Source organism: Schistocerca piceifrons, chromosome 1, assembly GCF_021461385.2.
Source record: "Schistocerca piceifrons isolate TAMUIC-IGC-003096 chromosome 1, iqSchPice1.1, whole genome shotgun sequence".
In the NCBI taxonomy this organism is placed as follows: Eukaryota; Metazoa; Arthropoda; class Insecta; order Orthoptera; family Acrididae; genus Schistocerca; species Schistocerca piceifrons.
In genome coordinates, this window is record NC_060138.1 from 232,677,355 (window position 1) to 232,689,969 (window position 12,615).

Here is a 12,615-nt window from a genome sequence, read left to right on the forward strand (position 1 = left end):
TTTTAATACAGCAAATGCATATGTAAACTTTTTTGCTGGATATGACACTCGGGAATACTGGAGATGCCCTGATAACCAGTAGATAGCAGCTATCTGTACAATTAATCTATTTTTTTTAATGAATGCATGAGAGGTATGATGTGATAATGGATATTCAAGGCAAAAATAAATAAACAAATAAATAAAATAAAACAAAAAAGGGTGCTGGTTACGAGTGGTTGCCTAGGCAGACAGAAGTGTAGGAAACAAGAGGTAAAAAGGTGTGTGTGTGTGGGGGGGGGGGGGGGGGGGGGGTTATTTGTGGTAGCAATAAAAAAATAGAAGGGGTAGAGCAATGTAAGGGTGGGCAGTGCCGAGTCAGGGAAGGAACACAATAGAAGAGAAAATGATAGGGGGAGGACAGAATGAAGATAAGAGAGTTTAAAAGCTGAGAGTGGGAACTAGTGAAAGTTGAAAGTTTAGAATATGGAGACTATGATAATGGAGTATGTTTTGGAGGGTGTTCTCATCTGGACAGTTCACAGAAACTGATACTAGTACTGGTACTGGGAAGATGGGGGGGGGGGGGGGGGACAGGGGGGGAGGCAGATCCAATTGGGTGGTGCACACCTTTGGATGGTTGAGTAAGCAGTTTACCATAAAGTAGTTGTTCAACAGTGGGTTAGTTATCACACCACATTGCACAATAACTGCAGTACAGATGGAAGGATGTACCTGATTACATATATGGCCCTACCTTTGATTAGGTTGAAAATTCCTGTCAGTGAATTGCAGTAGTGTATGGTGGGTTAGTGTATGAGGCTGTTTTTCATATGGGTTGTGCACACAGAATGATCTGAGGGAATCAGAATTGGGAGCAGCAACAGCACAAAGATGGGGTAGGATACTGCATAAGCTAAGAGGGTAACATAGCACTATTTGGGGGGGAATTAGGGTTGGATTTTGAGTAGGATATTCTACACCTCAGTGCACAATTAGAGATAACTGAACCACTAGTAACAGGTGTGAATAAGTTTTTCAATGTGCAGGAACTGCCAGTTGGTTGCTGTTTCAGAATTTGTGAATGTCGAGCATTAATGTACTCTGTTTCTGGCTGTGCAGAATATTGTTTACCAATAAAGGTTCTCACAAGGTCTGTTTGGAGAACTCTTACTTCCAATTGCAAATACGGTTCTAACAGGTACCAAGGCTGCTCATTATTCTACATCCTAAGGGTGTGTGTTTTGCCTACACTCTTCTTGTAAATGCAGTCACTTACCTTCTGGAACAATTGTGTCATTCACTGACTTAGCTCTGAAATGTTTAGTCATTAGGTCAGTGTGCTCCCTTATGAATGCTAGTGATCCAAGTGCAGAACTAGAGAAAGGTAGCCCACCCTTCTTGTTCTTTGACCATAATTCCAGCAACCACTCACTACACTGGCGCAGTACAGTACTACTACAGTGAGCAGATACATGCTCTCCATCATTATCATTTCTTATGTCACCTATGCCAGCAACTGAAAAGAGAAGCAATGGTTGAATGACTCTAGTAGTTTACACCACTTATGAAAAGTGAAAGAAACACATTATGTACAAAAGACAAAACATATCTGTTGAATCAGGAATCTATTACACTGATGAATACAAACCTGTCTTCTTAAAGTAAGTATTATTTGGTGCATTTAATATGGGGAGATGATTCTGTGGAGCTTCCAGGACTGTGATGATTGTATCAAAGTTGGGCAGGTGCAATAGATTCTTTGGTAGATAACGGTACTTCCAGGTGGGAGCAGAACACAGGTATAGATGAAGTAATGACAGCTGCTGTTGAGCAATTAAGCCCCCACTTTAGCCAGTTACCAGTTTTTGTGATATTGGCACTGCTATTCATAAAATTATATTAAGAATATGAAATAGGATAGATTGCTACTTACCACATAGAAGAGGTCTTGAGTGGCGGACAGGCACATTGATAGAAGACTGCTGGATATTATCAGTTATCAGACTAAATCCTTCGTCAGATGTAGGCAAAACAAACATGCATTCACACATGATTGTTAATTCCTGACTGCCCCTAGATGGGCATGGCCGTGTCCGTCCGTGTGTGAGTGTGTGTGTGTGAATTTTTTTTTTACGTGAAGAAGATGATGAACACCAAGCAATTCACTGTTGCTTGGTCTCTGGATTGTATTGATAGCATCAGGTCTCATCTCCTGTAATGATGATTCCCAAAAACTGTGGATTCCATATCTTAATATGAGGGAATATTTGCTTCATTTGTTGGTCTGATGTTAACATAAGTTTTTTTTTTTTTTTTTTTTAATAATCACTCACTCTGTTGATAGGGTGTCTTCTTGTGGCGTCTTCAGTTACAGTCATTGCCATGGTTCCTTAGATCTTGTTAACCACTGTTCATAAACTTGCAAAGAAGACTTAAAATGTGTCAATACAATCACCTCTATTGTGCAGCAGAAATGAGATGGTGGTCTAAACAAAGTGTGTTTTGATTTAATTATCGTCATGTTGATCCTGGTGTTCTTTGTCACTTGCTATATCTTTTGCACGCTTTAGTGATACATCTTTGATGTTGGTTGACTAAATATGTTAAAATAAGAAAGATTGTGACAATTTGATATTAGTAATGACAGCACAAAAATTATTTTTATGATTTCTATTGGAACACAGATTACTACAAGGTGTACAACTTTGCTTCCGCCATTTTTTCCCCAACATTTGAGGCTTTAATGAAACTAATTGCTTACACATGTATTATTCAAAGTATCTTCCATCACTGGCCACTACTTTCTCCCACCTTTCAGGCAGTGTATGAATCCCATGTCGAAAGAATTGTTCATCTTTTGAAGGGAACCACGAATCGATCTAATTCGTGACTTCCTCATTAGTTCGGAAGTGTTGGGTCAGCCATGCCGTGTGCCATTGATCTAAACAGGTGATAATCAGAGTGAGCAATGTCTGGAGAATGCGGTAGTGGGGTAGGACTTCCAATTTTAATGTTTCCAAGCACGTTTTGACTTCTTTTGCAACATGGGGTCGAGCGTTGTCGTGCTGCAAAATCACTTTATCGTGCCTCTCGCTGTATTGCGGCCGTTTGTCCTTTACTGCTCTGCTCAAACACATTAAATGCATTTGATAATAAGCACTGTGATTGTTTCACTTGGTTTTAACACCTCATAGTACACAACGCCCAGCTGGTCCCACCAAATGCAGAGCATGATCTTGGAGCTGTCAATCTACATCTACATCTACATCTACGTGATTATTCTGCTATTCACAATAAAGTGCCTGGCAGAGGGTTCAATAAACCACCTTCAAGCTGTCTCTCTACAGTTCCACTCTTGAATGGCATGTGGGAAAAACGAGCACTTAAATTTTTCTGTGCGAGCCCTGATTTCTCTTATTTTATCGTGATGATCATTTCTCCCTATGTGGGTGGGTGCCAACAGAATGTTTTCGCAATCGGAGGAGAAAACTGAATATTCAGTTTGGCCGTCAATGTGGAAGCATGGCCGGAATATCCCAATGATTTTTTGCATTTAGGGTTATCATAATGAACCCATTTTTCATCCCCAATCACAATGCGAAGCAGAAATCCCTTCTGTTTTTGCCCCTGAAGCAACTATTCACAAACACACAAAGGCCGTTCAACATCTCTTGGTTTCAGCTCACACAGGAAGCTGTATGGAGTGTTGTGTTGTCATGCAGGAGAACAATGGCTTTGCTTAATTTTCCATGCCTCTAATTTTTTAAAAGTTTTGCCACCAAAAATTAAGCTGCCCTGTACACTTCAAATTCTCAGAAAGTTTCCAGCTGCCACACCATTTCACTCACACACTGTGATACACATATTATTTGCATCACAATAGAACTGTTGTCTGCAGGAACACCTTGCCCTCTTGTGGCAATGCACCACTCTTGTTGCACAGTTGTCTTAGCACAGTGTGAGATGTAACTTACTTTACTAAAGTCCCTGTGTACTAACTGCTATGCAGTGTTCTGTGTAGTATGACTACTGGCAGATGTCTATCCAAAATGTGACTAACCACATACTCAATCATTTCATCAACATGGTGCACTCCAGAACTGCAGTGGCTCAACAGCTGCATCAGTGTCCATGATATCACCAGAGAACCAACTATTTTGGATTTATTGCTGCAGAACCAACTATTCTGGATTGTGCTCGTAAAAACTGCCCATTCAACTCATCCTCCATTATCACACTCCCATTCAACTAATCCTTCAGTAGCCTTGCCCTCTGCTGGCCTCTTTCAAATCTTTGTTTTTCTTCAGTTTCAAGACTGATTGTCACCTACAGGAGCTTGTATATTGTTAACAGCTTATTTTGGTCATTTTGAACATAATCAGAATGGAATGTCAAGTAGAGAAAAATGAACACTTCCAACACATTTTACTCTTTGAGTTTAATTGAGGACTTAGCACTGCAGAAGCCACTAGAAGAATACAGGCTGTAAATGGGAGGGAAGCATTTTCTGAGAGGTCAGAACAGAAATGGTTTTCTCATTTCTGAGAAGGAAAATCTGACTTGTGTGATGAACCACATTCTGCAAGACCATCTCTTTTTGATGAAAATTGTCTAAATCAAAGTTCATATGGCTAATTAGAGAGTGTGATGTCTTTTGTCTCTGAAGCTCAAGCAGTCTGTCCCAAATTTGATGGGACACAGATTTACAATGGTGACTACCCTTTACCTCAATTTGTTTTTATTTTATTCCTTACTGGTGCAGAATTACAAATGTATTTAGCTCCGCATATTAGCATCCTTAAATGCTGGAATCTTTGTGTCTTCTCCAAACTGCCTACCTTTAAGGTAACCGTGGCCACCACAAGCTTCTCGGCATTCTTGAGTTCCATCAACCGTTACACTAGTTACCAGATATTTTCCCACTGATGCTATCTGTTGTAGCTCCTTTGCTGCAATGATATCCTATATGAAAATGGATACAAGACACAATAAGATATTCCACAGTATGAATAATTACCTAATAATTCTTGATACTTATGCAGTGAATCTGACAGTTCTATGTTAATTTCTAGTGTGTAGAGAAAAAGAGTATTGCAGTAAAAATTTACCTTTGGGTGCTGGTTGTCAAGAGCCTGTCCAAGAAAGTCTGCAAAAATCTTGAAAGCAAAGCTCGATGCTAAGTAGGGGAAAAGTCTCCATTGCTGAAAATATATGCCGTTCATGAAAACTACTGCAATGTAAAAAAAAATTAAAAGACAAAAGGAGTGAGAGGACGAGAAAAAAGAAAGGAGGAGAAATGGAGACAATGTCTATAACTTCTTAAGTGTTAGATAATTAAAGTGAATTCTGTTTTAAATTACTGCCATACTGTTACAGATCAATTCAAAATCTCTGTATTCCAGATAATAATGGTGCTGAGTCACAGACTATCAACAAGTCACATTTTAAATGTGCCACATGACAACTGCACCATTCCTTGACACATTGTAAGGTACCTGCTTCACATACCACTCCAAATGGACATCAATAACCATGTGCTAGAAGTGGTGGTGATTGGGGTGAAGGTAGATGGAGGATACACTCAAGTCTAAAAGAAGTCACTCCTGTTCCAAAACATGTCTGATTACATGAAGGCTGCATTAGATATGCCAAGCAAAGCCTACGTGTTATGTAAGGGGTCTCGTAATAGCAGCAATATTTCTTCAATACCTTCTGGATGGTAATGCTCACCAAATCTGTGGTATCTTTGAAGCTACATGTGCCTCCTGCATCATTCTAAATGGCAGGGACCTCATGGACGTTGGTCTTCATTGGTTGGGAACAGGTTTGGCAAATCCAGGTTTTCTAAGCAGGGTCTGGTGAGCACTGCCGGCCAACTGCACTGTAAGCTCTGGGCATTCCTCAGCGACTACTGTGAGGCGTGACAGTAGAATGATGAGCCCAGACAGCAAGGATGTTACAAACCTGTACTTAAAAAACTCATTCTCAAGGCCAGCTGTGTGCTGACAATATGGATAGCTGCTGAGGTGGAACAGCTGCTAGCAGGTAACCCTGTGGAATCTACTGCACCTTAGTTGTTTAAGACTTTACCCAGGTAAGTGGGGACTCTGTCTGGGTGGACACATGATTTTCTAGCTGCTACACTCCTAGTGGTTCAGGTTCTTGATTGGGCAGTATTAACCCCAAAGGACCTCATCTGACAAGTACGTATCAGATGCCTGCCAATACAAGAAAAAGCAGTGGTAGTAACAGTCTATATCCTGTGGTAGATTATCTTTTTGTTGTAATGAAACATGGGGAAGATACTTCTGCAACATTGTAGCCTTCCTACATACGTACTGACAGCCTTTGAGAAACTCACGGCACAACTTCAATCCATAAAGAGTCTGTGTAACAGGACACTGGTTGAAACTATGAGGGCTAGCCGAGTAAATTTTTAAATGCCAAATCACTTGGTGAGTGTTCCATCATCAGTGAGTTGCACGCTGGATTACATTTCTGTGAGTGAGTTACAACATGTGATATTGTGGATATGTATGTCAAAGAACAGCAACAGGAATCAGAAAGTGAAGGTTGGTTGTTTTGGGGAAGGAGACCAGACATCGAGGTCATCGAGGCCATCGGTCTCATCGGATTAGGGAAGGAGGGGGAAGGAAGTTGGCCGTGCCCTTTGAAAGGAACCATCCTGACATTTGCCGGGAGTGATTTAGGGAAATCACGGAAAACCTAAATCAGGATGGCCGGACGCGGGATTGAACCGTCGTCCTCCCGAATGCGAGTCCAGTGTCTAAAGAAAGTGAAGGTGTCATCACAGTTAGGAATTACATGAAAAGAGTAAATGGTGAGCTTCAGAAGATGTGATCTTTTATTCTGACTTCCCATTTACTGAAATTGCAGCTGGAGTTATCCACTCTAGTTGTAGGCCTAACGTGTAGCTTGACCATGACAACTTTATGATTTTACTGGTGCTGCTAGAAACAGAGAAAATCAGCTATGGATGAAAGATATTCGCTTTTCTCTGAGTGCTGCTAGCATTAAGCTGCCTCTAAACTTGCCTGGAAGTGAAGTATTAGAATACACATGTTAAGGGTGGTGGTGTAAGAGCAGTTGATGCTGCCTTCACATCACTACTCCTCTCCCCTCAACAATCATAAGGTGGAGGCAAGGACACCTCCTACTGTAACCGAAAGCCACCACGTGATTGGTCGACTTATTGTGGGCAAGCTGTACCTCACCCTACACTTTGCTTTAAGTGCCAATGTTTGGCGCATACCACCGCCATTTCCAAAGGTTAAGCAATGTGTGGAAGACGTGGTTCAGCCCAAGAACCAGGTACTCAATGTACTGCCCCATGCATGTGTGTCAACTGCTGCCAAAATTATACAGTTTGGAACAAAGATAAGAAAATTCAAGAATGAAAGTACTAAATGCATCTCATACTCTTAAAAACACACAATCACTCACTTTCATGAACTCGTTCACCTCTGCCTTTAAGCAGCCCTTAGATAAGACTGTATTGGCTCCCAGAAGTTGACAGCTGAACAGATCACAACAACCTGCAATTGTAAATGTACCTACAAACTTGCATTATCAATGGAACAATCAAGCTTTCCTACAAGTGAAATAGTGGTGGCATCAGAACCAACTGTCAATAAGAATAACATACCAACATGGCAAACAGAAAAAGACAATAAAAAATGTTTCTGTAAAACAGCCTTATCTCCATTCCCGGAATTCAAGGTAAGGATGAAGAAAAACAATAGCCCAAAATATTCTGGCCCAGAACAAAACATTATTAACTCAGGGATGACCAATTTGTATGTCTCCACATTTTAAGCTATCTCACACCCCTGAGTTATGTAGCCGCATTGCCCACAAAATTGACAAACTTGGCATAGAGAGAGCTAAAGGAGGGTGACTATTTTCATAAACAATGTATACCACTCCTCTCTCTCCCTGTAACCACCACCTTACAAGCAGTCACAGTACTGGCACACGTACATCACAGGATGAAAATATGTTCCCTCTGCCAGTGCCCAAATGAAATGCTATACAAAGAAGCTCTCACAGAACTCATAATGCGTCTCCTCCAACCATTCCTCCTATATGGGGATTTTAGCACATGCAGTGTGCTTTGCAGTTCTGCAACCACTTGTCCCATGGGCAGCGCAATCAAGAGCCTCATAACATCATTCGATACATATCTGTTGAATATTTGGCAGAGCATGGACTTCAGCATTGCAACAGAGCTGTTCACTGCTATCGATCTCTTGGTATGCTCTCCATCACTCTCCACACATGGCTCAATGGCAAGTGGTCAATGACTCACACTCAAATGCAGGAAGTGTCCTGATAGGGATTCACCTGACAGACAGAATGGTGTTCAAAGGAAAGCTGCCACTATGTGTGCTCAGTAGGGCAGACTGGTCACTGACAGCCACTTTGCTGTATTTGAGGACGGCCGGTGTGGCCGTGCGATTCTAAGCGCTTCAGTTTGGAACCGCGTGACCGCTACGGTCGCAGGTTCGAATCCTGCCTCGGGCATGGATGTGTGTGATGTCCTTAGGTTAGTTAGGTTTAAGTAGTTCTAAGTTCTAGGGGACTGATGACCTCAGCAGTTAAGTCCCATTGTGCTCATAGCCATTTTTTTGCTGTATTTGAGCACCATGACAGCATCCATGAATGGGTGGATCATATTACCACAATAATCCATCACACTGTTGAAGCATCCATTCCATAGTTTTCAGGCCAGCTAAAAAGGTAGCCTGTCTCTTGGTGGAATGACAAATGCCACTCTGCAATCAGAGCCATGCAGGCAGCTCTACATAAGTTCATGTACTCACCAACAGCATAGAACCTCATGGCCTTTCATGTAACATGGGTGAAATGTTGCCAAATTGTTAGAGAGAGCAAGAAGAGATCATGGCAACTGTTCCTGAAAACCGATACCATTCAACTAAAAGTAAAATCATATGAGAGACCATCAGAAGGCTAACTAGGAGAGGTGGCTGCTGTAATGGGGAACAAAAGTCTCCAGACCAACCTGTTAGAAACTGCCCAGACAGCGGTGAAATATTTCAACACAGTTACCACCAATGCTGGTCAGTATCCAGCTATTCAACACGACAGAGAGGCCACTGAGATGGACAGTTGGGACTTCCAAGCGGAACTGGATTCTGTGCTACCTGCAGCTAATGACATGTCAGATGGTCATGATTTGATCCACTAAACCATATTACATCTCACACGGTGATGTAAAGAATGTTTCTTGTTCTTTTTAACTGTATTTGGGCACCAAGACACATTTCCAACACCTGGAGAGAAGAAATTTTAATTCCACTTTTAAAACCCAGGAAGGACCGTACATGCTCAAGTAGTTATTATAGTGTTTTCCTTATTAACTGCAGTGGGAAGACCTTGGAAAAGATGGTCAGCCACCACCTGGTTGCATCTTAGCACACAGACAGCTCCTTAGTTGCAGTAAATGTCATTTCAGGAGATATCACTACACCTTTGAAACCTGGTTCTCCTGGAAATTTCTATACAACAAGCTTTCCTGCACAGAAACATTTTTTGACACTGAAAGGGCCTATAATAATACTAGGGGGCACAAATCCCTGAATAGCTCTACAAATTGGGATTTCGAGGACCCCTCTTTATACAGTCCTTCCTTTCGTCACATCATTTTAAATACTGAATTGGTGATGTCCTCTCCGAGAATGTCCTCAAGATAGTTCCTAAGTGTCAATGTCTGTGCCATAGCTATTAGTAGTATAACATTCATAGTTGAAAGTCCTAACCAGCGTACTCTGTTTGTGGACAAATTCTCCTTCTTTTGTTCCCCTCCAGTCATGCAACAAATCACCTTAGAAGAATGGATAAAGAAGACATGTTTCACTTTATCAACAAAAAGTCTATGTGACCTTTTTAACTGTTGATGTTCTGTTTTTAACTTTTGTGAGTTGAATATGAGGGACATAGTATTCAATTTTGAAGGTTTCTGGGCCTCACATTTGATTTTAAGCTTGCCTGTTTACCACATCTTAGGGGTCTGAAAACCCTGTCCCTAAAAGCAATCAATATTTTAAAATTTCTTAGTCACAATTCATGGTAAAATGTAAATGTCATGTGACTAGGGCCTCCCGTTGGGTAGATCGTTTGCCGGGTGCGAGTCTTCCGATTTGACGCCATTTTGCTGACTTGCACATCAAACAAGTCATGGTGAACAGACCAAACCTGTCTGCTACAGTTTTACAGAATGTCAGTGCAATCTTGGCTTCACCATAAGTACATGATGCAAGGCTCTGTATGACCTTCCTATTTAAAAATGTTGGACATGGTGCACCATGAAGAAATTAGGCTACCCGCTAGTGCCTCTGCAAAGAGACTAGTTAGCCGTCATTTAATATCAGGTGGTGACTCCCCTTGGTGTGACAGCCTATAAGACATTTTTTCAGACACTTGCTTACCATACCATTGCTCATCCACAAATGGAAAGACTTTTTAACCATTGAAAATGACCAATGAGATCCTATGAGATTTGTGAAAAGGATTGCCTTTTAAAAATAAGTGTGGCTGATTTTAAAGTTCTATAAATTTACAAAAAGCTTGGAGCAGGTCTCTGTAAATCTCCACCTTGGCTCCTAAAGAGGCTCAGAATTATTCTAGACTAGTTGTACCCAACCACACTTTGGTTTGACTCTGTCTGCTTAAATGGAAATGAAAGAAAAGAGAGAGCACACTTTTCTAATACGTATGGGTGTTAGATATACATCCTAATCTCCTCCTCTCCCCTGTCTTTCTCCATTGCCCCCTCTCTTTCCTTTGTCCATCTCCTCCTCATTGCCTCTCTCTCAGTCCATCATCTCCTCCCCCATTTCTCTGATCATCTTCTCCTCACCCACCCATCTACCCATCTCCTACTGCTCCCCTGCCCCCCTCGTACATATCCTCATTTCTGTTTCCTATGTCCATTTCCTCCTGCCCCTCTGTCCATCTCTCTCTCTCTCTCTCTCTCTCTCTCTCTCTCTCTCTCTCTCTCTCTGATCTTGAGCTTTGTTTGTTGTTATTTCAAATTCAGATTCTGTTGTAATCTAATCATAAATCAATAAGCCATAAATACAACTTTCCTGTTTGCTACTAAAATTTCATGTGTCTAAACATTTATTACAGTAACACGAAAAAATCTGAAGTAAAAAGTAAATCTGAAAGGTACATTTTGAGATTTTCAGTAACAATTTTTTCCAAGAAATGTATTAGAATTCAACGCTGTGTCAAAATTTCAAAGCAATTGATCAAGAACTTTGGGAGATTACTGATTTTGAAAAAACCAACATTTACATATTAATAATGTTCCCACTTTAATTACATACATATCAGATACATTCCAGTAGATATTTAAAAACATGTGAGTATTCCAATGCAATTTTGTGTCCAAATTTCAAAGCAATCCATGAAGAACTTTTGGACATTTGAGATTTTGAAGAAACTAATATTTACATTTGTACTTATATAGAAACTGTAAATATTCCTACCGCATTTACTTAAATCTACGTCGTACTTTTTTTTCCAGATTTTGTAATCCAAAACACCACCCGCAGCTTAGAATCGAGTGCAAAGTAAGCGGAAGTTCTGAAAAATGTTGGTAGGTGCTGCCACAACTTACATCTGCCGTCAAATATATGTAGCACTACACAGGCATGCTTTGCAGGCACAAAGATAAATACAGGCACCAAAACCTCTGTGTCAGTAAATAACTACAAAGAAAGATAGAAGACAAGCTTTTTTTCCTCTGCCCCGAGTTTCGACCACTGCATTTTCATACATTATCCAATGAAGTAAATAGAAATTCTGTATTGTTCATCTTCAAATGTAGCAGCCTTTCAAATATTTGTAGCAACAAAAATAAATTTCTTTACACAGAAATACCAACAATGCACAAGGCTTTAGGAGTTGCGTGAGTTGATACGCTGGGGCTCATTAAGATTTCAAGTAGTGGCACCTATTGCTTCGTGGAATTTTGTGAAGTGCTTGTTGGTGCTAGCGAACCATAATGAAGCGCTTTCATTATAGTGCCAAATTCAAGAGGAGAGTTATTTCTTTTGTGGAACAAAGCTCTAATCGTGCTGCAGGTCTGCGATACGGGATTGATGAGAGAAACGTCAGGCGATGGCAACTGCAGAGAGACAAATTATTTGAATGTTCAAGTTGCAGGAAAGCATTTAGTTGGCCAAAGTGTGACCAATATCATGCACTAGAAGTGATTTTAAATAAATTTGTTAAGGAACAGCGTCAGAAACTCCTGCCTGTGAACACCGAAATTTTAAAAATTAAGGCGCATGAAATTGCTAGAGAGCAAAAAATTGAAAATTTTAAGGTTAGTCACAGCTGGATTGATCTGTTTATGAAGCGCTGGGGTTTTTCACTTTGGAGGTGACTTTCAGTTGCACAGAGGCTGCTGAAAAATTATGAAGAAAAACGTGTGGAATTTCAGCACTTCATATTAGGCGGTGCACAGAAAAGCAATACCTTCTTGGTCAGATAGGAAATGCTGACCAAACTCCCGTATATTTTGACATGCCGTCAAATTATACGTTTGATGCCAAAGGAAAGAAAGACATAAGTGTTCTTATA

The 12,615-nt window shown here is 40.7% G+C and overlaps 1 protein-coding gene across 4 annotated transcripts in view; it reads right to left on the reverse strand.

Moving 5' to 3' along the window:
* The window catches only part of LOC124786282 (peroxisomal acyl-coenzyme A oxidase 3-like), an 86,392-nt gene that overhangs the window by 12,768 nt on the left and 61,009 nt on the right, over positions 1 to 12,615 (reverse strand). For all 4 annotated transcript variants that reach the window (XM_047254249.1, XM_047254251.1, XM_047254250.1 and 1 more), the window contains 3 exons: positions 5,091 to 5,183; positions 4,821 to 4,944; positions 1,259 to 1,498 (listed from right to left, as the gene is read on the reverse strand). In XM_047254249.1, the coding sequence (XP_047110205.1) occupies positions 1,259 to 1,498; positions 4,821 to 4,944; positions 5,091 to 5,183 (457 nt within the window). The remainder of the gene's footprint in view (positions 1 to 1,258; positions 1,499 to 4,820; positions 4,945 to 5,090; positions 5,184 to 12,615) is intronic.